This window comes from Triturus cristatus, chromosome 9, assembly GCF_964204655.1.
Source record: "Triturus cristatus chromosome 9, aTriCri1.1, whole genome shotgun sequence".
NCBI classification, from domain to species: domain Eukaryota; kingdom Metazoa; phylum Chordata; class Amphibia; order Caudata; family Salamandridae; genus Triturus; species Triturus cristatus.
Window position 1 is genome coordinate 738,685,923 of NC_140592.1, and position 24,980 is coordinate 738,710,902.

A 24,980-nucleotide genomic window follows, 5' to 3' on the forward strand; every position below is an offset into this window, starting at 1 on the left:
GTGGTACGACTGCATGGATTACCTGGGGTGATCGTGTCGGACCGGGGGTCGCAGTTTACTGCGCAATTCTGGAAGACTTGGTGCACTGCGCTGCATGTTAAGACCGCCCTGTCCACCAGCTACCACCCTCAAACGGACGGCCAAACCGAGCGCCTGAACCAAACGCTCAAACAGTATCTGCGATGTTTTGTGGACCAGGGCAGGGAAGAATGGGTCGACTTGCTATGGGTTGCAGAGATAGCCTATAACAACGCCACTCACAGCTCCACACAGTCATCTCCGTTCTATAGCAACTATGGCCAACATCCCAGGTTCTTGCCATTTCTACATCCGTTCAGAGAGGACAGGATTCCCGCCACAGCGGACAGGGTGGCACACATAAAAGACACGTTGATGCGCTCAAGGGCTGTCCTAATAGAGGCCAAGAGAAGATACAAGGCTGCGGCAGATAGGAAGAGAAGGCCCGGGCCACTGTACCGCACTGGAGACTACGTCTGGATATCCACAAGAAACATGAGGTTTCGAAAGAACAGTGTGTTCCATCCCAAGTACATGGGCCCCTATCGAATTACCAAGTGTATGGGTCCCGTGAACGTGAAGGTGTGCTTGCCCCAGTCATTGCGGATACACCCTGTCTTTCATGTATCATTGCTCAAACCAGCACCCTCCAAGCCGTCTGGGACACCTAGGCCGGTATGCGTGGAGTCGGAGGTGGAGTATGAAGTGTCGGGCATACGGGCGTCCAAATGGCGCAGGGGGAAGCTGTGGTACCTGGTTGCGTGGAAAGGCTATGGCCCGGAGGAGCATTCATGGGAACCGGCTGAAGGGGTTCATGCTCCGCGCTTGGTCTCCTTGTTCCATCGGCGTTTTCCTGCCAGCGCTGGACCCGTGGGGAGCCGCTGAGAGGGAGGATGTACTGTCAAGAATTCCTGTCATACAAGGGAAACACGCCCTTATGTAAACAGGAGAGCTGTTACATAACTCAAGGGAAACACGCCCTTATGTAAACAGGAGAGCTGTTACATAACTCAAGGGAAACACGCCCTTATGTAAACAGGAGAGCTGTTACATAACTCAAGGAAAACACGCCCTATAAAGGGAGGAACCGGGAGGTACAAGGCTGTCGGATATTGTGTTTACATCGACGTACCTGCTTCGTGAAGAGCAGTGTTCCGGAGTGGTGCTCCAGTAAGGCAAGAACGGAGGTAGGTCGAGTCGTTACTCCCTGGGCCGTGTCTTGCCCCATCGTCACCTGTGAAGGACCCGGAAGCTCTACCGGTCAACCATTGAGCTTCGCTTTTTGACTCGGCTGAGTCCAAGCGCAGTGGCGCTTTTGCTGGTTGGAGTCGTAACTCCCAGCCCGACCAGAGACACAGGGACTGCCAGCTGTAACGCACACCAGGAGGTGTTTGCCGCGTTACAGACTCGGAAGTCCACAGGATCGATCGAGCGGCTGCTCTCGGTTCAGTCTTCTTGCTTGTGATTGGGGTATCGGTGACGCATCACCAGGAGGTGACTCCGCGTCCCGGTGCAGTCTGAGGAAGAGGTTGAGCGGCTGCTCCCTTCAGGTAGAGACCCCGGCTGGGTGTTTCCCTGACTCCTCGATTCTCCCCAACACTCTTCGTGCCCCTCACAGCCTACCGATTGGCATTGTCGGCCATTTCATTTCTGCCCTCTGTTGGCATACGCCGGGATCGGCGTATATGCAGAGGACGGTTAGGACCATCCGTGCTGTGGGCTGGTAACGTACTTAGCCTGGAGGATTCCAGTGACTATAACTTTTGTTTGTTCTTTGTATTTTATTTGCCTTCATTAAAAGAACTAACCCTTCACAAGTGGTTGCGTCCTCATTGTCGTGTCTGTTAAACGATCCTGAGACGTTCAGGGCGTTACACTAGTACTAGCAAATGTCCCAGTCTTAGCACAAAACAAAATAGAATCGAAACAGGACTTGAAGGATAAAGCTCTTCATTGGCTTACTACAAACATGACCATGGCCCCCCAAGGGATGGATAGTTTAGCAAGGGATATTGTTATGACCAGGAGGGTACCTTGGATTGGGTCCAATCCCAAAAAATTTAAGGGGGACTGTGTGATTATAAACTTTGCCAACACAGAAGTCCTCCCAAAAATTTTGAATAACATCTTCCCACCCCAAAGGCGAAGCGGTTCTATAGTCCCGCTCACCCTAAAATTCTTCTATAGTGAGGCTCAGCTCCCTACCTTTTCTAACCCTACTAGAGTTAGGAGAGCGAATAACGCCCCAAACTGGGAAGGCGGTTTTAGACATAGATTCCCCAACGAGCGCCCTGGGCCTATATTTAACTTTGAGCACGGAAGATCTAACCACGCGCATGAGTCAAATTTGTGGCCTCCCATGCCACCAGACCCTGCCGTCAATGGTTGGGGCCCGGGTTGGATGGGCCAAGATCCCATTGGGCGAATCAATAGGTTCGTACCATGGGCGAGAAACGATTACTTTCCGATACGCCCAAATACCCCTTTACCTATGTGGAACATCGCAGCTATGGGTCAAGGTCAGGCAGCTACCCCTTTTGATTGGGGGGGCGGATTGGGGAATAGGTATGCTCCCTTAGCGGATCTAAACAACTGCGATTGACTTAAACCTTGCAATGTCCGAGCAAGTGAGTCCATAACTAGACCCGAAATAAACCTTAGCCAGTGGTACACCAATGACGGTCTCCGCCTGCTTACATTTTATGAAACACTTGAGAGTTATGTCCCGTTGGACAACACTGGGCTATCATACCAGAGGGAGGGTTGCATAGCGTCAACCCTGAACATCGTTCCAACACAGAACGCACCTGAGGTAGCTCAGAACAAGGCGGTCAGATCCTTAAGCTTAGCTGAGGGGTGTTTGTTGGGGGAAAAAGAGCTGAGGTTACCTATCAACGCCTGTAAAATTATAACATGGAACATAGCTGGCTCATCTGCAAAACGACAGGACAAAGCATGTGTGAGCTTTATTTCTAAGCAACATATAATTGCCCTGCAAGAAACGTGGGACATATCGGCTAATTTCTGGTGGGATGGATTCACCTGCTTCTCTATCCCTGCAGTCCCTAGCCGCATGGGCAGAGCTAAAGGAGGTTTGGCCATTATGTTTTCTCTAGATCTGAAGGGCACCTATAGGCAGATAAATACAGATTCCGTAAACATCCTAATGGTTGAAAGGACGACTAGTATCAATTGCAGGACGATATATATTAATTTTTACAACTCTAGGAACAGCGAACACAGTGGGAGTAATGTCGCTAACCTAGATAATATCTTAAATAAAGTGTCTCAGAATATCTATTTAGTTTATGAGTTTATCCTATTAGGAGATTTTAATATTCATTTATGTAATCTGGGTTGTATGGGAAGAGGTGACAATGTAACTGAGGGGGGCGAGGAGGCCCCTCGGGGCCCCCACTTTGAACACTCTACAGAGGGGCTTGAGTTAGAAGAATTATTAGCAAACCATGACCTTTATGAACCCGATAAGGGCGTTAGGGCGCCAACCTACATTGGCAGTCACCATGGCTCAGTGATAGACTACATCTTTGTTTCACAAGGTATTTTAAACCGGTCTATGGTCTATTGTACAGTCATAATACCCTACAGTGACCACAACCCTGTACTACTTGAAGTGGCCTGGGGTGGCCAGATGGGAGCACCGCCAAAAGCACTTAAACCAGCACACCCCCTGAAACCCTGCGACCAAGACAGACGACTGAAATGGGCCAAAGTGATCCCGGATAATTTCTATGAAATAAATTTTCCAAAAATAAAGGACAAAGTGGCCATCTGTCAAAAATCGGGGGCGCAAGGTAAAGAAATTATAGAGGCTTTTGAGGAAATTTGTGGCCAGGTGGCTAAGGATCTTTTAGTCAAGCCAAAAAAAGGATTTTCTGGAACAAAACGTTGGTTTGATTCTGCTTGTTCAAAAGCGCACAGAGCATTGTTGACAGCGTTAAAAACCTCTCCCAGGGCTGGGGAGGATATTGTTAGATTAAGGAAACGCTACAAGGTTGCCATTAAGAACCGCAAAGAATCCCTTAAACGCGAAGCATGGGAAAATCTCCTCTCAGCTGCAGTACTGAAGGACAGTAAAAGATTCTGGGAGATCATTAGACAACCGTTATTTTCTGAAGACAATAATGCTCTTATTGACTGTGTGATCACCGACGACAAATGGCTAAACCACTTCAAAAATGTATATGAGGGTGGGTCCAAAGGAACTGCAGATGTTTCAGTACCTGCTATAGTGGCAGACCCGTTGGTCTTCAACCCCGAAGAAGTAGAAAAAGCCCTGATGGCCACAACAAGACATAAAGCTCCCGGCCCTGACGGTGTTCCCGCTGATTTTTTCATGTACTCTCCCAAATTGTGGTCGGCGGTATTGTCGAAAGTGTTTAACGCAGCCAACAACCATGTACCCAGTTCTTGGGCCACATCCACCATAGTCCCTATCTATAAAAATAAAGGCCAGCGAGATGATCCCGCCTCCTATAGGCCCATATCTCTTTTGGACTCAACGGTAAAAATATTAGGCAGAGTTCTTCTAGCCAGACTTAATGACAACGTTGAGAGCCGTGGAGGGTTGTCTGAACTACAATATGGATTCAGAGAAAAAAAGGGGACGATCGAACAATGTATAAACTTACATCTATTAATTTCTAAATATACAGTGGCAAAGGAGGGCTCCATGTTCCTTGCATTTATGGACCTCTCCTCTGCCTTTGATCTGGTGAATAGGTCGAAATTGTGGCAGTTATTGTTGGAGATGGGCATTGATGAGTCTTTGGTTGTGTTTATGGCTAAACTGCACCAGGAGCTTTTTGCAGCTGTCCGAGTCACAAATGATGGCAGACGTACCCCCCTGTTTAAATCCCTTAAGGGGGTGCGGCAAGGCTGTATTCTAGCCCCTGTATTATTCACCATCTACATCAACAGGCTGGGCAGTCACCTGCAGGGACAGGCAGCCGACGTTCCGCATGCAGGAGATGTCAAAATTCCAGCGCTCCTGTATGCGGACGATGCAGTGCTGATAGCCCGCACTGGGGTAGGCCTACAGCATCTCCTGGACGCTTTTGGTAGCTTCATGGAGACGCTGGACCTTAAGGTCAATGCCTCTAAATCACACACGATGGTCATGGGGCGTGAATGGAACAAAAAAAGACACAAAACATTTTTTTGCAGGGGAGTCCCTGTCACCAACGTGTCCACATTTCCATATTTGGGGGTAATATTTGACCAGAAAGGAACTTGGGGCCCTCAGATAAGAGCAAAAAGATTGGCGGTAATAAGATCCTCCTCAGCGGTTTTGGGCTTTGCTGGGAAGCTAGGGGCTAGGCCCATGCAAGCCCTTCTGAAAATCTACAAGAGCAAACCAGTGGCCATAGCGGCCTATGGTTCCCAACTGTGGGGTTACGTAAACCTGGATCCAATTCAGAGAGCAGAAAATAGATTCATTAGATCCTTGCTCTCAGTCCCGCAATCCACCCCAACGTATTCCATCCATAAGGAGGTGGGTCTGCCCTATCTGTCTGATACCCTGAGCCTTGCTCCGCTAACTTTGTGGCTGAAATTGTGGACAAATGATGACCTACCTCTGAACCACAAGATTTTGCACGATGTCTTATCCTTGGATAAATACACCAGTATCCCTTGGTTGGCATATGTAGCTAAAACCCTTGCAGATCTGGGTCGCCCAGATCTTTTTTCATCTCCGGAAAATATTAGGAGACAGGACATAGTAACCATCAAAGAGTTATTTAGGGATAGGCAGGAAGCACGGAGGGAGGATCTCGAAGTGTTGAAACCCGCAGTAAGGGCACATAACCTCCTGGTTTGTACACCCTCACTCGCCCCCTACTTGAACTTTGTCACATTCCCATATCACAGGTTTTTATTATCAAAGTTCCGATTTAATTTGATACATTTTTATCTAGGTTCATTTAAGACCTGGCAGAAGCCTGAGCAGGCCCCACCGTGCTGCTGCGACAATTTTTCGGCGCAGGATACTCTGCACTTTGTTATGTTTTGTAGTATATACCATGAGCAGAGAAAGAAATATTTGTTGCCTATTTTGAAAAAAGCTGGTTTTGTCCAAGTAAGACCAGCCCTGCTCTTTCTACAACTACTACCTAACATACATGTTACTTTTTGTATGGCAAACTTTCTGGTAGCCGCAATGCGGGCGAAACCTGTTAGCCATAGCTTACTTTAAAACTTCTCTTGTTGTTTGAGCATGTTTACGTGATAGATTTGTATAGAAATATTTTATCCATGTCTAAAATTTTTCTTCTGTTTGTTTATTAGGTTTTTTTGTGTGGGAAATGTAAATAGATGTATAGTAGGCATTGCATTGCAAAGTAATTTTTTTGTTCTTTGTATGACTTGTAATAAGTCGAATAAAGATATTCTGACTGACTGACTGACTGAATTAACTAATCCAAGTCCATGCTGGCACCCACTACTGGAGACGAGGACAGCAGTTCCTGTCGATCTGCAATCCCGTAATCCTGCTAGCCCTAACCTGACCCCCTTGCTCAACAGGATGAATGGAGACCTGGAGAGGTGGGGCCACCTGCTGTTGAATGCCCTGGGGAGAGAATCCCTTTTTGAAATGATGGCTTTGCCCCATTTTTTTGCATATTTTCTCAGACTTCCCCCATTCTATGATAAGTCAATGGTTCCAGACCCTGGCTCCAAACATCAGCACCTGTCTTTGGGCTGGCGGCTGCTTCGAGTGGCCTTTGTCAACAGCCGGCACTCCCGTTATGACGGAGGGTTGAGTATGGCAGACCATCTGTTGGATCTTTTTAGCTGGTATTCTCCCAACAGATCGCTTCGTTAAGCAAATGCCTACCTGATGCCCACCCCTAGAATCAAAAAGACTAACTGGGGGGAAGGAGTTTCAGCTACAACACTATAAAGGAGTGGAACGCCCTTCCACTCTCCCTTAGGAAGACTTCATCCCTACTTGAGTTCAGGAAACTGCTCAAGACATGGCTTTTTAGAAATTAGCTTTTCCTGACACAGCATGGCAGAACGTGAGCGCCTAGACATCTCCGGTTAGTAGCGCACATAATAAATTGTTATAACATAACATAACCTCTACTGTTATAACTTGGCCTCAATGATTGGCTCAACGGGGGGAAGGGGCGGGACAACCCAACCCACCGGGTGAAGATAGCCTTGCTAGGCCTGGACAGGCTGATGGGCCTGCTTTATTGGGCCCAGATTCCCCGAACCCTCCATAACTGACTTGGGTAGAGTTACTATGCTGGAGGGGAGCAACCCACTTTATAGTCTGGGATCACAAACTTACTGGGCTGACATACTCATGGCAGGGGACACAATTGCGAGACACCACTGGTCTGGAAGGCTCTGGGAGGTGGGATAGACTAGGCATCACTCACCTTGGGGATGCTTAGGCGGGCACTGGCATGCACACAATCCAGGCGCTGTCGGAGCAATACCAACTCTCCCATACCCAGTTCCATAAGTAACTGCAGCTGTGGCACACACTGTCAGCCGATATTCTTCCTGACATGCTGATTCCAGAATTTAGCTCCCTTGAGGCTAAACTGTTGATGGGGAAGCTGGGTAAGTGAGCCATATCCCAGATCAATCGCTCTCTAGTAATCAACCGCTTTCCTGGGCCATGAAGGAGGTGGGAGACCCGGGTGGGTGAGCTCAAGGACAATGAGTGGCGTGAGGCTAGATTGATGGAACGCATTTTTATCGGGTTGACAACACAAGTAGCCAAATGAGATATTGGGCGCAAATAGAAGTCCCCGACTCCCCCATTGGTGGTGGAGTGGAGAAGGGGGGTGGATTGGTGTGCCCACCCATTTATGAGGCCCGTGGCTGCCCCCGCAAACATGAGAAGATTTTGGGCAGATGGTGGGCTCACTACGGATTGGATGCGGGGGTCAACTGATTGTCCTCATGTATCGTAATTACTGTGTCGGCTTGCTGGATGGTGGTCTTGTTTGTATCATTTATTGTCGCTGGAAAATCAATTAAAATAGGTTACAAAAAATAAAAGAAAATCCCATACTCATCTATGCACTCTAGATTGTTTCTGTTACATGATGTAATTTTGACTTTGGTCAAATTACATAGGCTCAGTCTTGAAGACTCTGCTTTATGCTGGCATCTTCAAATAGAAGTTGGGAGCCTTTCCCAGATGCTGGTAGACTGCAAGAAAAAAAGACAGTTCTGGGCACAATTTGAGAAAGAAACAAGGGATATTTCTTGAGCCAAGATTTCTTTTATCACCTATGTAGGTCTGGGTGTGCTTTGGTGGCGATATCATCAAGTTGAATTTATGCTCCAAAGATTTAGACCGTCTAGATTTGCTGCTGGCAATTACTTCCAAGTCTGTTCTACATTGTTGGAAGAACTCAGGGAAACTAATGATTCGTAGCTGGTGGGCTTGAGTTACATACACCAGGAGAAGCGATAATGTGTATTAAAAAATGTTCAAATTACATGTACACTCTACCGACAAATTATGATCCACTATAGAAAATTAAATGCAGAAAATCAAGTTTTCTTGCGGTTTGTTGTCTGCTCTCAGATGAATTCCTTCATTTGAACTTGACATAGAGGTGTTTTTTATTAATATAGCATATGAGACTTTTGAACTCCACTCCCTTGACTTCATAACCTCTCTATCCGGCAAAGATTGTACAGGGACTCCTTAATTTGCTTAATGTTATTTTATTGCTATGTTATTCTATCTATTATTTTTGTTTCATGGGGCTGTTTAGTGCAATTGTATTTCTATGTTGTTTGTCATCCTTCATCGCATGACCATTTTTTGAAAATTATTATTACTGTAACTTTTATTATTGCTGAACTGACAATAAAAACAATAGATGTAGATCTTGTTACACTTGCTCTTTTCACTGGTATTTTTGCACTATTGACTATGTTGTGTTACTTGAGTTTTGCTAACAGTAATTTAGAGTTGAATAAATAAGGCGGCGGAAAGTGCACAACAGACTGAAATTAATAGAACATCCACAGTGTTTATAAGCAATAAAATGTAGTTCAGAAGGTGTAATCGTTTTTAGTATGTTACTGGAGTAAATAACAGGAGGAAAAGTGTAGTCACTGTAGAAGACAGAAAGACACTTTAGAATTAAAATATAGTTGCAAACAGAAATGTCTAATAAAAACTGTGGAGGGGATGAGGAGAACAAAGACAAATAATGATATTCCATCTCCTTTACATTTGCCCCTGGAGTGAGTTGTTGTCTCTTTGACTTTGTGGAGTGTAGCTGTGTCATCAGGCTCCTTCTCTACTGAGCCACTAAAATGGCCTTGCTGCATTCCGAATGCAATTCTGCACTCAGGTAGTAACCCAGCAAGCCAGCATGCTTGATGCAACATACTGTGGCTCTAGCTGTGACTGAAGCAAGGCGTGCATAGCAGATCTGAGCAGTTACTAGTATTAGCCTCCAAACATGGATAATCAAGCCCCCATACAGTCTCTGACCCCCATTTGTTTTCTAAAGAGCACCAACTTCCTTCTTACTCCTGCTCCACAGCACAAGCTCCCACACTGCCACACCTCTCACTGGCGTTGATCAGGGAAAGGCGAAGCAGGTTGTGTCGCTTACTACAGAGGCCATCTATACTCCCACAACAACTCTTGCATCCACACAACTAGCAGCTTGCACACTTCAACAAATGCTTGCGCCACTGGTATTTCTTACCTTTGGAAAGTTAGACCCCAGGGTATTTCACTTACTGCTGCACACTAAAACTGCAAGTATGTCGTCTTAAGGAGATTTCAAGTTCTTTAGCACAATCCCTTCCATGTGAGCTCTACAGGGCTAAACCGTACACAAATAATCTCTGATGCCCTCTAACATCATCTTTCCATATTAGTAATAGGCCACACATCAGACTCTAATGTTTTAAACTCCTTGGTTCTTATCTTGCTAAGGGTGACTTTGTTACCACTGACTGGTGTGGAGTGGCACTTATTCTACTTTCTTGTGCTCCTAAATTGCTTGTGACGGCAACATCATGCCTTCATAATGGCCCCACATGTGCATGACACCCAGTCACGCGATTGAGGACAACCAAAGCTTTACAGCGTTAAACTTGCCTATTCTGTGAAAGGAAAGCTCTGTACGAGCATTGAGTATATAGAGCAAGCTGACTAATAAACAGGGAGCTGGTCCTATTCAGTAATTGTATTCTCACCTGCTGATACTCCTTCTCTTTCTGCTTTATCCTCTGGTCCATATTGTGCTTGGTTGCCTCCGAGTTTTGTCTCTGGCACTTGAGCTCTTCAGAGAGGTTCTTCAGCTTCTGCTCCAGTGTGATGCGCTGGAGAAAAAACCAAACAGTGATGAAAGAGTCTGAAAGACATTGCCCATTAGCCAAGTCTACAAAACCCCGCAGATCTTGTGTTTTTATAATACCCTACTTCCATGGCCAAAACAATGTGACTGCTGCCGGATTTAAATCTCTTAGGGACACATGTATAAAACAATTTTGTATTCCCAAAGGGTCTGAATCACAAAATTTGGCTGTTGGCGAAAGCAAAATAGCCTTTCATGATGTATGAAAGGCTTTGTAGTCGCAATTTTAGGGAATCGCAAAAATTGTGATTACCTAAAATTGAGTTTAGAAATAGGGAATAGCAAACTGCGATTTCCTTAGCACATTTTCTAAATGCAAACTGTGCCTTAGGAAAATGCTACTACCATCGACTTCAAGTCAATGGTAACTATGTGCAAATTTTGAAAAATGCACAAAAATGCATTTTTCAAAGTGCCATGTAGCGCACACATGCCTACAGGGCTTGTGTGCGTTTTACATGTGCACTTTCTTTTGTGCGCTTCAGGGGGGCCTTAGACATCCGGGCACCCTTGGCTTTGCATTACCTAATTTGCAATTACCAATTAGGTAATTGCAAATTAGCTGATACAAAACTGGAGTAGTATTACCTATTAGCAATTCTCTATTTACCGAATTGCTATTTGGTGATATTAAGGAATCGGTAAATCTTTGGCGATTCCTTACAAACACAGCATTTTGCGATTACCAAATAGGCATTTGGTAAAAATTGCTATTTGGTAAGTGCAAAATGATTTTTTACTACATGGGGCCCTTACTCACTTCTCTACATCTGTCCCTTCAATTTCTCCTCCTCCTTGTTGCTGGAATGTTGTTGTGTTCATCTCCTCACATTGGCTTCAGATGCCTCCTGCTTTTTCAGTTAAACTCTCTATAGCATTAATTTAGCTCCTACGGTTTCTTACCTTGGCCTATTTTGCTCTGTTACAGCTGTACCCATCTCGCCACAGCTTTTGTTGCTCCTGCTCTCAGGGTCGCCATCTTACCTTGGTCTCATTCTGCTCCTGCTGCACAGCCTGGCGTTGCAGTTCCTCTTGCAACTTAGCAGCCTTCTGCACCTGCGCTGTCAAATCACCTCTAGTCCCATCCCGCTGTCTCTGCAGGTCCTGACATTTCCGGATGAGAACCTGCTCCTCGGATTGCTGTGTCTGTAACTGGCTCTCCAGCTGGGACACAGTGCATCTAAGCTCTGCAGAACACAAAGAGAAGAGTGACCATCACCATCCGAGTACCCACTGTACAGGCACCTCCAAACAGAGATAACAAGAAGCAACCCTAAAAGCATTAAAAGGAGTAGAAGAATCGGGAAAAAGTAAAAAAGTACCAAAAAATATAAGTGCAATAAATAGACAGAAGAATGGATCAACAGAACAGAGCGCTGTAAGAACACAAGTCACCACCAAGCTCTGGAAGGAGAAGCAAGCTATGAAATTGCTGACAAGGAGGTGTCACTGCCTTCCATAGACATCACCAATGCTCCTCCTGCTAATGGAGTTCACTTGTTCTTACCTTCATTCTCCCGTACAAGTGGCTCCTTTCCGTTCACCTCCTGAGACTTTTCTGGGACTCTGGTACAAGTGCTGCCCCCATTTTGAGGTGAACGTCGGTTGACACTGGCCGGAGAGTGAGCATCCTGGCCCCATGGAGTCTGGGATGTACGGACCACTCTGTGTGGGGTGGTGGAGCGCTGTACTGGGTAACGCTCTTCTTGCCAAGGAAACCCTGGTGATTCTCTCCGTTGGGGGGCTTCCAAGGGACTGTTGCTTCTACTCATCTGTAGCTGTCGCTGTTGGGTGACAGAAAGGCACTGTCAAAGTATGGGAAAGAAACTGCCAATTGACCACCTTTCAGTATTGGGTGTTTTTATTACTGTTTCATTTCTATCACTTCACTGTCTGCACTTAAGGTGTTTGGGCTCCGGATTGACCCATTCTGGGAGCCTCACTTTCTAAAGGGTAGCTTGGAGGTTGCTTTTGGAACCTCCCAAAATAGAGAGGGAGCACTGTCATGACTAAAAGTGTGGATTATCTTGCAGAAGAGCACAAGACGCAATGGCATAGGACCACAATATTCACATTAGCAATCAGTGAATGATTTAGCAATTAAAAAGAGGCATGGTTCATACATCATAATTAGGCTGTCCGGTTTTAGGTTCAAAGCTATAATAACTGATAAAAACCCCACTGAAAGAGAAATAGCCCTTACCAGTGAAAACATATCAACACTGAAAAAACACCTGCACAACCACAAACTAAATGCCATTCAAAGAAAGGAAAAAGTGAGTGAAAGAGTCATTTTTTTCTTCCTGTAGGGGCCAATACAATGTAACTTTGTTATTCAAGCTAGCAGTAAGAAAGTCTGGGCTAACATTATTCTGATTGAGTTTTGTTGTTTAGGGATGCTACTAAAATATTGTTTCTTCTTCCATTATTTTTTTTCAGTTTTGTGGTCTTTGGTCTAAAGATGTAGGGTTTAGAAGCATGTTTTAGGACTTGTTTAATTATTTTATGAACTGTAGAGAATCAGGAAATATCAAAATCATATTTGATATTTTGGCTGGGTTTGATTCTTTCACTGATAGGTAAAATGGCTGGTTTCATAAGAATCTTTCCTAATATGTGTCATCACATTTACCCAGAGAGAATGGGTAAAAACCCTTAATACATCAGCTGCCAGTTTCTAGTGAGTCAGTATTGATAGTAGGCGAATTGCCAACACCTCAGGCTTCAAACATTCAATGCAAGGTATAGTGTCAAGTATATGTGAAAAGAGCACTATCACCAAGCATCTGGGATAGTGGTTAAAACATGAAACCAGACTTTTGGAAAACACAGAACGCAGTGTCACTTGGAATGCTCTGCAAAAAAGGTTCTTTCCAAGTTCAACAAAGATTGGAGTGATATTGGTTGTATTTGCAGTGATGCAGCTACATATATGAAAAAGTTGTGTGATGGCCTATCAAAATTGATACCTGAGCTGAAGTGCTTCCCTGTAAGAGATCCTTGCCACTTGTTAGATGGTATGCTGAAAGTATCTTTACAATCTTCAGAGTTAATGAGGATTGCTATTGACTTTTAGTCCATTCTGATACCAGGGGTGGGGGAATCATATCGCCCGACGCCCGAACCATGTTGTTTATATTGACGGGCAAGAAGATTTATTGTCTATTTATGTCCGAAGGACATGTAGACATTAATCACGTTAAAACAACTGGCTGTGGGCACTCTGGGGCTCACAGCCAATCCGAAGCTTGCAGAGAGCCTTTGGCGGCATCTGATTGGCTAGCAGCCCATGACTGGGCTCTAGCCAGTGATTGGCTGGGGGAGTGAAACGTCACTCAGCCTCTGCAAGCAGTAGTCCGTGGCCGCCACGAGGCTTGCAATAAGCATTCAGGTAAAATAAGCAGTTTTGCCCTCTTGAATTGTGTGATATTGTGACGGAGGTGCTGCGATTTTCTTTTATTTATATTTTTAGCAACCGTGCGTGGGTAGATTAATTAGTACAAAAGCCTAGGCGCCTCAGATGAGGACGTCAAAAAAGCGTATCGCAAGCAGGCGTGCTGCGCTACCACCGCTTCATGGGGGAAACACCCATTGCAACGAATTCAGATTCACGCGCTGCCATCGCAACGCGGGTTTAACATCGCGGGTCCGGAGCCTTCATACCGCAGATGGAAACAGATCTGCAGATTAATGCTTTCAAAAGAGACATCCGTTGGTGACTTGCAATTTATAACTTAAAGTCCTAATATAGAATAGTGAACTATTAACTTTCAGCCCATAACTGCGTAACCACACCGACAAATATACATTACACAATTGATTAATGTTGCAAAGAGGGTACATTTGGCGAAAAAACGATTCTTATTATTAAAGGAAGCTCCCAACTTTGCTGTTTCTTTTTCGATACAACTTACCGATGATTCGCAAGGAACGTAGGGCTCACGTCTGGCCAGCTGCAAAAGTGAGGGGGAAATGGCAGGAGGCACGCTGGCTGACACCTTTTATATCCCACCCATACGTTTTTACAAGGGTGACGGTAAATTAGTACATTACGTATGGTTTGAAATGTACGTATTTTGTGGGAATAAATACACAGCCAAGGGTGACGGTAAATTAGTACATTACGTATGGTTTGAAATGTATGTATTTTGTGGAAATAAATACACAGCCAAAAAAATGGAAAAAAAGGGGAATAGAAATAAAAGAATTGCCGTCAGGGTTAAGGGGAGGGGGCGCATGGGGGCCGGGACGCGATAATATCGCTTGACAAGTTTTCCTTTAGCATTATTATTGCACAGCATTCAATGGTTTACTGATTTTAATAAAGCAAAAATATATTAATGTTTCTCTGTCAGCCGGAGCCCTTAGGTTTGATGTGGAACGGGGGTAGGTGGGACAAGTGGATATTACAGGACATGTAGATCTCAGTGGCATTTTGTCCCTTGGACAACTAGAATATTTGGAAAATTCCACACACCTGTGATACACTGTTTTCTTATGCACAGGAACTAAAACACAAATATTTATCATTTCGTGCTTTGTGTGGCATCAAAGAAAGAGTCATCACAACTGTATATATTATATTATCCATGTGGCAACCATTTACGGAATTTTTTCTGAGTAATGCTTCCAAAGGCAAGAAATGTGAGGATCTTTGGTCACATATTGATAGTGAGGTGAAAAAAAGTACACTACTGCATTCTTAGATTTTTACAGGAAAATATAACTGCTGTAGTGGACATAATTGGTGTAGATGTGAAACATCTCCTTGAGAGTAGGATGAGCGACTCCTTTAGTGACTTTGGCACTGCAACATGTTCCATGTTAGAGTGATTGCCACTTGGTAAGCAAAGCGATGGTGAAGAACAATTCAGGAACTTTTATTTTACAATGTATGAGAAATGGCTTGCAATGATGCACAGAAATGTCCGTTCACCACCAATGGCATTTGAAGTCAATGAAACATCACTGTGGTACTCTGTTCTAGATCTCTTCCATAAAGGGGAATTTCCTCAGTAGTTTCAAAAGTGCTGCATCATTTTTGACCGCTTCAATAACTCTGAGGGCATCAGCGCCCAGATCAGCGCAAATATTGCAGACCCTGCCCTGAGAATCGCAATCTTCAAGTGAACCAGTATTGGCATGGAAAGCTATGTCAGTGGCCAGAGTTAACAAATTGTGTACTGGCTATTTTGCCGTTCCCCATCTCAAGTGCCAATGTTGAGAGGGCCTTTTCACAGAAGTTTACATGGGAAGAAAAGAGTGAGCGCACATGACCAAAGACTCACTGAAGAAGTATTGTATGGTGTACTACAATAAATTTAATTTGCAAAAATCTATTTGGACCTCATATACACTATACTTACACTCACTATATACCATGATCTATCAGTGCAGAAAGCAAGCAATAATAAAAGCAAAACGTTTCATAAACATCCGAAAAACACTGTTTCTGTAGTTTTTAATTGTGCGAAAATGTGTAACCACTGATAACCACTGTTTTTTAAGGTATTGAAATCACTTGAAAACACTGGAAAAAACCACCAGAATTGACCAAAAATAGAAAATGAAAACAGGAAAGCCTAATCATGATATATGTAGGACACAATGCCTGAGCTCATAAACAACATTGGTGAACTGGATACCACTCTGAATATAACTCCAGACACAACTTTACAATAAAGGAGCGACCATCATTACAAGGCAACTGTTTAAAACTAAAATTGCAGCATGTACCTGATCCAAGCTGTGCCTCTATCCTGAGTGCAACTACCTACCCCAATAAACTGCCAACCATTTATTTTCTGATATAAACAAAAAAAGTGATCAGCAACACTTCATCTTTTCAGAAACTTCAACTCACAAACAGAGATAAGTCCCTACTCTAAGCTGCATGAGCACATGAATGCATGATCAAAAAAATAGGTGGGTCTTGTGACAAAATCTGTCTTTTGTCGTGTGGAGCCACAAAGAATAAAGTCATCCGAAAGAACAATGACAACACCAAGCCTACTTCTTCTCTGACAACCACATCTCCAAGCTGAATCCCACAATGGTCATGTTTTAACACCTTGTCTCTGTCAGACCTCGCCAGCATCCTCAACTCCATCAAAGCAAACTCCTGTGAAGATGAAGCTTTACCCATGTCCTTCATGAAAACCCTCTCTGTAAAGCTCGTCCACCACTATTCACCATTGTCCATTGTCATCGCTTTCTTCACCCAAGATCTCTTCCCAGAAGCCATCAAGACAAGTCAGATGCTCCCTTTTTTGAGGAAACTGACAAAAGACCCTGATGACTTTGGATACCGCTGGCCTCTAACTCATCGGCACCTCATTGCAAAATCATTGTAAAAGTCTACACACAAATTACATCATCACCACCCATCTCTTGAAGAACTATGAATCCAGCTTCAGATCATGCTGCAGCACGGGGACAGCTGTTTTACACCTCAAAGACTATACCTTTCTAATCACAGATATTCCTGCCTATAAAAGTGAAACCTGCCTCCGGAAATTGCTGGACACTCAATCATTTTCGAACCAACCTCCAAGCCTCATCCACACCCTGATTTTTTAATCATATACAGTGGCAATGACCTTCACTGGTTCTCCACTTACCTATTCAACAAAAAACCGTTTCTTCACATGGACACCGCCAAGGCCCTGAAGATCCCTACTACCTAAGGAGTCCTACAGTGTCAGGAACCTGAGAGTAAGGCCAGTAAAAAAGACAGAGCTAAGCAAACACCAGAAAACAGCAGGAAAAAAATTTCAGAATGGAGCAGAGAGAGAAGGTGGAAAGTGGACCTGGGAAGGCGGTGACAACAGTAAGAGCAGTGTCAGCACTTCCTGGTTAGATTAGATTAAGTAGAATCAGTTGGATGGGAAAACTTGCAATGCAACTTCCTTTGTTGCAGGGCTCATCATTGTCGAAATGTTTTTGTTCACCATTAGCATTCCCTTTCACATTTGTTGTGTTTCCTTGATCTCTTACTGGTCCCATTTTGCTACTTTTTTCGAGATTCCCTGGCATTACGATTTACCTGTTTTTCTCCATGCCTGTTGACAATCCGCATGTGTGTTTATTGCTGATGCTCCTGAGTCTGGGGAGGATTCCTAGAACTCCCTTGGTTGTGTAAAGTAAACATGTAGTGTTACCGAGTAATCACAACTAAGCTTGAATATTTGTGGTGATATAATATATGTTTCTATGCTTTATTTAAGATTTTCACTAGTAAGAAGCCATAGTAAAGAACTTTGATATGAGACTGAATGTGCACTAATATAAGACCAGACCAACAGCAACTCTCTCTTTCTCTCTCTCTCACACCATTTTCTCCAGGGATGAGAGTGACAGTGGCATTTACCAGTTTCGTGTTTGCTTACCTTCAGTCAGAAGAGTGGTGGCTTAACACTGGTAATCAGTGCTGCACTCTGCCTCCTCAACAGTCAACTTGTGGCTGCCCCATTCCATCTAGTCCCCCCATCATCTTCAGTCTCTACATAAAGCCTCTTGGGGCTCTACTCACTGATAATAGAATCAAAATTCACAAGCAAACCACCAATGAACAACTCTACTCAAAAGTCTCATCCACTCCAGACACCCATTGACTCGAATATTACCTGTATAATATCCAGGCTTGGTTGTCCAGCATCTACGTGAAGCTTAGTAGACCAAAACAGAATTGATCCTATTCATTAAGGACAAAAAGCAACCAATTGTCCAAACCTGGTTGAATGACATGAACCTGAACAGATCTGAGCCTCAACTTTCACCCCACACCAAGTCATGTGGATTCATGTACACACCAATCTCACCTGCAAGGACCACATCACTGAGAAAGCCAGGCCAGACAGACCAGCTACCAACTATCTCTACTGAAGAAAATTAAGGTGTTCAACTCTGAGAGCGACTTAAGTACTGCCGTTCAAACCCTCATACCCTCAAATCTGTATTGTTACAATGAACTGCTCTAGCACCTCACAGAACGCACGGTGCCCCCAAAAGCCATCCTATATGCTGCAGCAAAACTCATCAAGGGTTGAAGAAATATGACCACCTCTGCTCCACCTTGATGGTACTCCACTGCCTCCCCCTTTGTGGCATGCACCATCTTCAAAATCAGTGACATCATCATATTCAAAGCCATCATGAACGGCACTCCTGCCTATCTAGCTGACAGGGTCATCTCTTCTGGTGGCGTTCGGCACACCATCTGCTAGGACACCATCTGACAACAGACAAAGAAGATCAAATAAGAAATAACAAGACAATAGACCTGCTCCAAAAATGCAGCCAAGATATAGAATGACATTTTCATATCTATCAGGAGCACCCAAAAGCTGCTTCAATTTAGGGAAAATTATAAACAGAACAAGGACAAACAACTAAGCCTAGTAAGAACCTGAGCTATGCATTATAAAGAATATTTGCAATTGGGGTACCAGTACCTTTAAATGTCTAATGCCTAATATATTACCTTTATATAACGATGTTTAATACCATATGCACTCAATGTAGAAAATGCCCATATGGATATACGCATTGCACATACTGTACTGAATTCCACATCTTAATGCTCTATGCTACGTAGAGAACACCCATGGCAATATTCTGCTGTTTTATGCACACCCTGTAGTTCTGTTCTTGCACATACATGTTAATGACTTGGGCACCTGGGTACCCATTTGTAACCATTGCTACTTGAATGTTTACAACCACTGGCATTTAGGGCAAATCCTGCCCACTCGACACTGACTACTCTTCACTCTCTCGTCATCATTGCATCTATAATAGCTAAGAAACACAAATACCATATCAAAAGAATCTATGGACATTCGATGAAAATCAAACTTGGTGAGCTGATTCTAACAACCTGTTTTGTCTAATCTGTTTCTGGAAATTTTTCACCTTGAATGGCACACTAAAGGATGACACGGTGAATGTCATTCTCACAAAAAATCCTAAACCTAGTTTGTTTTTACCACAGAGTTCTTTCTCTTTTTTATCACCCCTCCCTGACCCATCCTTTTTTCGGAATCATAATTTCACTGGTGTTTCAACCTTTTCAACAAAACAAATAAGACACCATAATACCACAGGGTCACAAACTAGTTATTACAGGATATGATAATCAAATAAGTGAACTCCTTAACAGTTGTTTCATTGATTGTGGCGCAATTCTTTAATATTTATCTGTATTAATTCTCCACAGTAATTGTAACACTAAAAGACTCAGTCCAGAATAAGATGCTTAATTCCCAACACACTGCTTCTACTCCAATTTTTATTCTTACTATATCTCCCTCTCCTGATACTCCCACCTCTGAAACAACTATTTCAAAACCCAAACCCATTCCACTAAGAAATCGACCTATGCGCCTGTTGTTGAATCCTATCCCTAATTTCTTCTCAACCTGACTTAAACGTACAGAAGAATAACCTGGAGTGAAGCAATAACACCAGCTCAATCTCACCTAAAATACAAAAATATAAGTTACCCCCACTGGAACAATTTCAGGCACAGGATAAGGCTGCTGCCCAAGTAGGAATTTTCACCAAGTTTATCTTACTGCAAATCCCTAAAACTACTTCTACGTCACAAGGTATGTTGCAGAACCTTTGCAGGCCAGCCATGGTGCACACAAATGTATTCCAGTCCTGAGGGCACTCTGCAATAAAAAAGTACTCTTAAATTCAACTGCAGCTGAAGGACAAAAAAACATGAAACCTTATGGCCAGCTATTTCCCCTATTGACTGACCCTGTCGGTCTCTCGCCTTAAACTGTGATCCCTCTAATAAGTTATCTTAATCTGATCTCTCCTTCTTCACTCATCACAGAGAGGGTCATAATTCAGAACAGCATGATAACCAAAAATCCCAAACCTCTTTCAGAAACACAGATGAAGAATTCAAGAAATACATCCTTTTCTACTAGACAAGCTTGTCTAGGCATTCCTTTCACAAAAAACAAAATAAAAAGAAATAATTACCAAAGCTCTGCATAAAAAAGTAAAATGTATTCTACTAAACTGGTGCATTGCGACAACTAAGGCACAATCCGCTGCTGACACAATCGCAACATTTCTTCAGCAAGACATGACTTGCGCACTCAGTTCACCCACTCAAGGGCAAGAGGATTACACAAGGAAATAAAATATTTTGAAAGCATAGAAAAATAGACCATGATGCAGAGTAGCCATAATTCACAAAGAAGACATTATCTGCATCCCCCTTCTACCTCTGCACACCCTAGCCTACAGATGCTTGAAATCTAACATCCAGATTTCAAACTCATGCTTAATAAACACCACTGTAAGAAACCACTTCCCAAGAAACAACAATGCCTTCTAATAAGAACTGATTAGCTTCAAGACCCCTACATTGCTTTCATAGGACAACTACCTACTATTTGGAGACAGTACTTTCAACACGAACAACAATGAAGCCTCATTCAAAGCACTGTAAGCAAAAACGTATGGTCCTCAGTGCTCCAAGGGAGAAAATTGCAAATTGTGAAAACTGCAAGAGCAATAAATGTGTCAGATAAGGGATAAACCAGATATAACAATACTATGGGTCAATAATGAATACTGACTGAAATTCTATTTCAAATACTATGTTGGTACTACAATAATCTTATTAAGTGGTGTGCAGTGCTCAATTGTCTCACACACAAGGAGTAAAGTTACCATCACATTAAAAGGAAAGCTAAAGGACAAAACCTAGCACTGGCTGCCTGGAAAGCCAAGGTATGATAGTTAGAGTGAACCAATGGCTTGTAAGGCAGGTCAAATTTGTAAACACTTACAGTCACATGTTTAGGCCAAACCAGCAATATGAAAGTTGACCTTTCGGCCCCTAAGAAAGAGAGCCATTGATATTAGGCTTTCCTCAGGACTAATGAATTAAAAATAGTAGGTACAGCACCAGAAATGCATAGAAGAACAAAATCTTCAGTGTGCTTTAATGTAGTGCCAAACAGTGCCAACAACCCAGTGACATGGGATGTAGAGGTGCCTTGCAGAACTACTTCAGAGGCATCCCATAAGTTGGAGTAGAGGCTGTGTAATACAAATCTCACCAATAAAGTAACCACGTAGTCATCATGGGAGTAAAACCTAAAACCCTCACAAAACGGTGCCACAAAATGACCCAAAGTGAAGAGCTGCAAAATATGCAGAGAAAAAGTATTTGTCAGAAGCAGCTGGGAGTATATAATGAGATGGATAATGGAGGGAGGAAATAAACTCCAACTGTAAATTCAGGCAAATATCCCCGTCAAAAGTAAAGTGGATGTGAATGACTGGGTCATTCAAACCCCTTTCATTCTTCTTTCTTGGAAGCAATTTAGTGCAACTATCAAACAAGCCTTCACACCTCAAAGAAGCCACACTGGAGCGCAGTATTAATTAAATCTAACCACACACTTTCTATTAGAACCTATTTAAACTGACAGTTCTGTACAGCACATTCTTCTATCCATTAGTGACATAACAAAAATGTCTTTGAAAGCACAAATGAAGCCAAAACATGAATGGGTGTAGAACACAAAAAAAAACTGTTTGGGAAAACTAAACCTATTGCAATGCATCTACACCAATAGGTTCCAATCCACACCACCCCCAACCAATGAAGAATCCGAAACAAAATTAACAAAGAATGGTCCTCATTTAGCCCTAACGCTGAAAGACAAAAAATCTATAATCCTGAGGACAAAAATGAAGGCAGCAATCCACACAAAAATGAGATGAACTTAAAACTATACAGGAAAGATACAAAAATAAAAACGTTAATACAAAGTCTACATTCTTCACTAACCAAACAACAGCTGCAAAAACTAAATGAAAAACTACTGAAATTGAAAAAGCTTATACTACTCAAACCACTGACTCATTCAGAACAACTCTATCATAAAATACTCTGATGAATTCGGCAAAATCTTTCATGACAAGATATATAAAATACGTAATGAGAGTGCAAACAGTCCAGATACCCTCTGCCCAACTAATTCAAAAGCTGCCAACTGACAGTTGGTCATACTTCACCCTTCTCTCCAAGGGAAACTGTGAAGAAATAATTACTTCAAATAAATCTTGCAGTTTCCAGCTGAACTCAGTACCTCCTTGTTAGAAATGGGGGTCTCTAGTTGGCAATGGCTGGCCACTGTCCAAGTATGGACCCGTCTTCCTAAGTCAGAGTAAGGGGGCTACACCCTTTGATAACCCCTGCTCAACCCTGTGGTAACGTAGCACGAGCAGCTAGGCTTATCTCAGAGGCAGTGTGTGAAGCATTTATGACCAAACACAGTAACACAGTGAAGAACACTACAAAGGGGCACCACACAAGTAGTTATAAAAAACAGGTATCTTTATATATAGACTTAACACAAGACCAATAACGGTAAAAAGCCACAATACTGTAAAATAGGATTATTCTTGAAATGCTGCAAAAATAGTTCAAGGTGTGCAAAAAGGGGTTCAGTTCAAAGCAGTGGTCTCTGCGACCCGTTTACCTGGATTTCGGCGCAAAACAAACAAAATGTCGCAATGAAGCTGCAGCGATGACTTTCTGTACGCGAGGTCGGTGATGCGATGAATCCTTGCCGCGAGGGAGGAGACGATGTGCCGATCTGCGGATGCATGCAGATACTAGGCGACAACTTCTTCACGCTAGGCCGTTGATGCGATGAATCCTTGCAGCGAGGGAGGAGAAGAGGCGACAATCCTGTTGCGTGTACGAGTAGGTTGCGATGCGAAGAAATGGTACTCTACTCGAGAGTGACGGTCCTGGTGCGATGCAATGGAACTGATGTTGCGAGCACTCAGCGGCAGCAGCGCGATGGTTCTTGGTGGCGCTCTCGGCTGCAGGGGCCCGCAAACGTGCGTTAGCGATGATCTCAATGTTGCGAGCACTCGGCGGCAGCAGCGCGATTCCCAAAGTGGGGCTCTCGGCTGCCACGGCTCGCAAACGTGCGTTAGCGACGATTTTAGCACTCTTTTCTCTGTAGTAGAACTAGAGTTCCTAGAACTCACAGGAGCCTCGCCTGCAGATAGAAATCCTCGCTGGGAGGAATCAGGAGGCTGTAGGCGAAGTCTGATGGGCCTGAGACTTTAGCAGGAGGCTATCTCGCTTCTAGCCCTTGGGTGATTGCTTTGCAAGATCTGTGAAAGTTTTCTCCAAAGTCCTTTCCCCTCTTCAAGTCCACTGGTAACCACCGCAGGCCAACCCAAGAAACAGCACACACGCACAAGGGCAGTCCAACTCCTGCAGATTCCTTAGTTTCACAGACAGAGCTTCGTCTTGACATCCAGGAGCAATACAAATTGTAGGGATTTGGGCACAGGTATTTATACCCTAAAAGTCTTTGTTCTAAAGAGTCACAAGTCGCTGAACCCAGCCAGAACCAGTTCTGCTCAGTCCAGGAGCACTTTGTTTTACCAGGCTGCATCCTTCCTTTCAGAGAGAGGGGGTCTGCCATCAGACGCACAGTAGGAGGTGGGGTCAGCATTCAACTTGCCAGGTACAGCCCTATTCAGGTCAAGGAGCTACCCCTCCCCATACTCCAAATGCAGATCTCTCTATTCAACCCAGGTCTGACGCAGCCTGCCCTGTCCCTCCAAAACCAGAAAGCCAATACACATAACAGGAGAGCACACTGGAAGGCTTAGGCAAGAAAATACCTACTAAAACATGTATTTTAATGTTCTGAGCTCAGGAATACTAAATTCGTTTTTCTACCATGTTCCTTGGGTCAGTTAGGATTATAGAATGTAATAGTCAAACTGCCCATTCTGGCCTATGGAGAACAGGTAGCTTTTCAGTAGTGAAAAACTAAATTGGGTGTAATTCACTACCAGGACATGCTACACACACCAAGGCATGTCCTACCTTACACATACAATGCACCCTACCATAGGGGTGACTTACATGATGCCAAGGGAAGGTTCAGGGGCTGGGAAGTGTGTGCACTTCACAGCCAAGATGGCAGTTCTGGACTGCACGCAGACTCTGCAGTGGCAGGTCTGAGACATGCTTTACAGCTGCTTCTGTGGGTGGCGCAAAACAGCGCTGCAGGCCCACAAGCAGTATTTGGTTTACCAGCCCTGGGCACACACAGGGACTAACGGGCAAACCAAATGAGCCAATCATGGACATACCAATTCCCATAGACATATTTACACAGGGAGCATTCGTGCTGTGGCACTGAATGGCAGTGGCACAGCTCCCAGGGCACCTAACACCAGCAAAAAACAGAGGAGACAATAGCGAAAAATGGAAGGGAGACCCACGCCAATGGTGCCAGGTCTAACACATGTCCCCTCCAGCTGAAATGTGGGGAGAACTATCCATCCCCTTTGGAGTTCTCATCACTAAGGCCGAAACATCTGGACAGACCATCAGCATTGGCGTGCTCTGTACCAGAGCGGTGTTCCACCGTGAAGTCCATACCCTGTAGGGAAATGGACCACCTCAACAACTTGGGATTCTCACCCCTCATCTGCATCAGCCATCTGAGGGGCCTGTGGTCTGTCTGAACCCAGAATTGAGTCCCAAACAGGTATGGTCTCAGCTTCTTC

The 24,980-nt window shown here is 43.9% G+C and overlaps 1 protein-coding gene across 3 annotated transcripts in view; it reads right to left on the reverse strand.

The window, feature by feature from the left end:
• Nucleotides 1-24,980, reverse strand: part of LOC146798685 (uncharacterized) — a 415,733-nt gene that overhangs the window by 203,467 nt on the left and 187,286 nt on the right. For all 3 annotated transcript variants that reach the window (XM_085625984.1, XM_085625983.1, XM_085625982.1), the window contains exons 6-8: nt 11,905-12,181; nt 11,382-11,584; nt 10,237-10,362 (exon numbers count right to left, since the gene is read on the reverse strand). In XM_085625984.1, the coding sequence (XP_085482110.1) occupies nt 10,237-10,362; nt 11,382-11,584; nt 11,905-12,181 (606 nt within the window). The remainder of the gene's footprint in view (nt 1-10,236; nt 10,363-11,381; nt 11,585-11,904; nt 12,182-24,980) is intronic.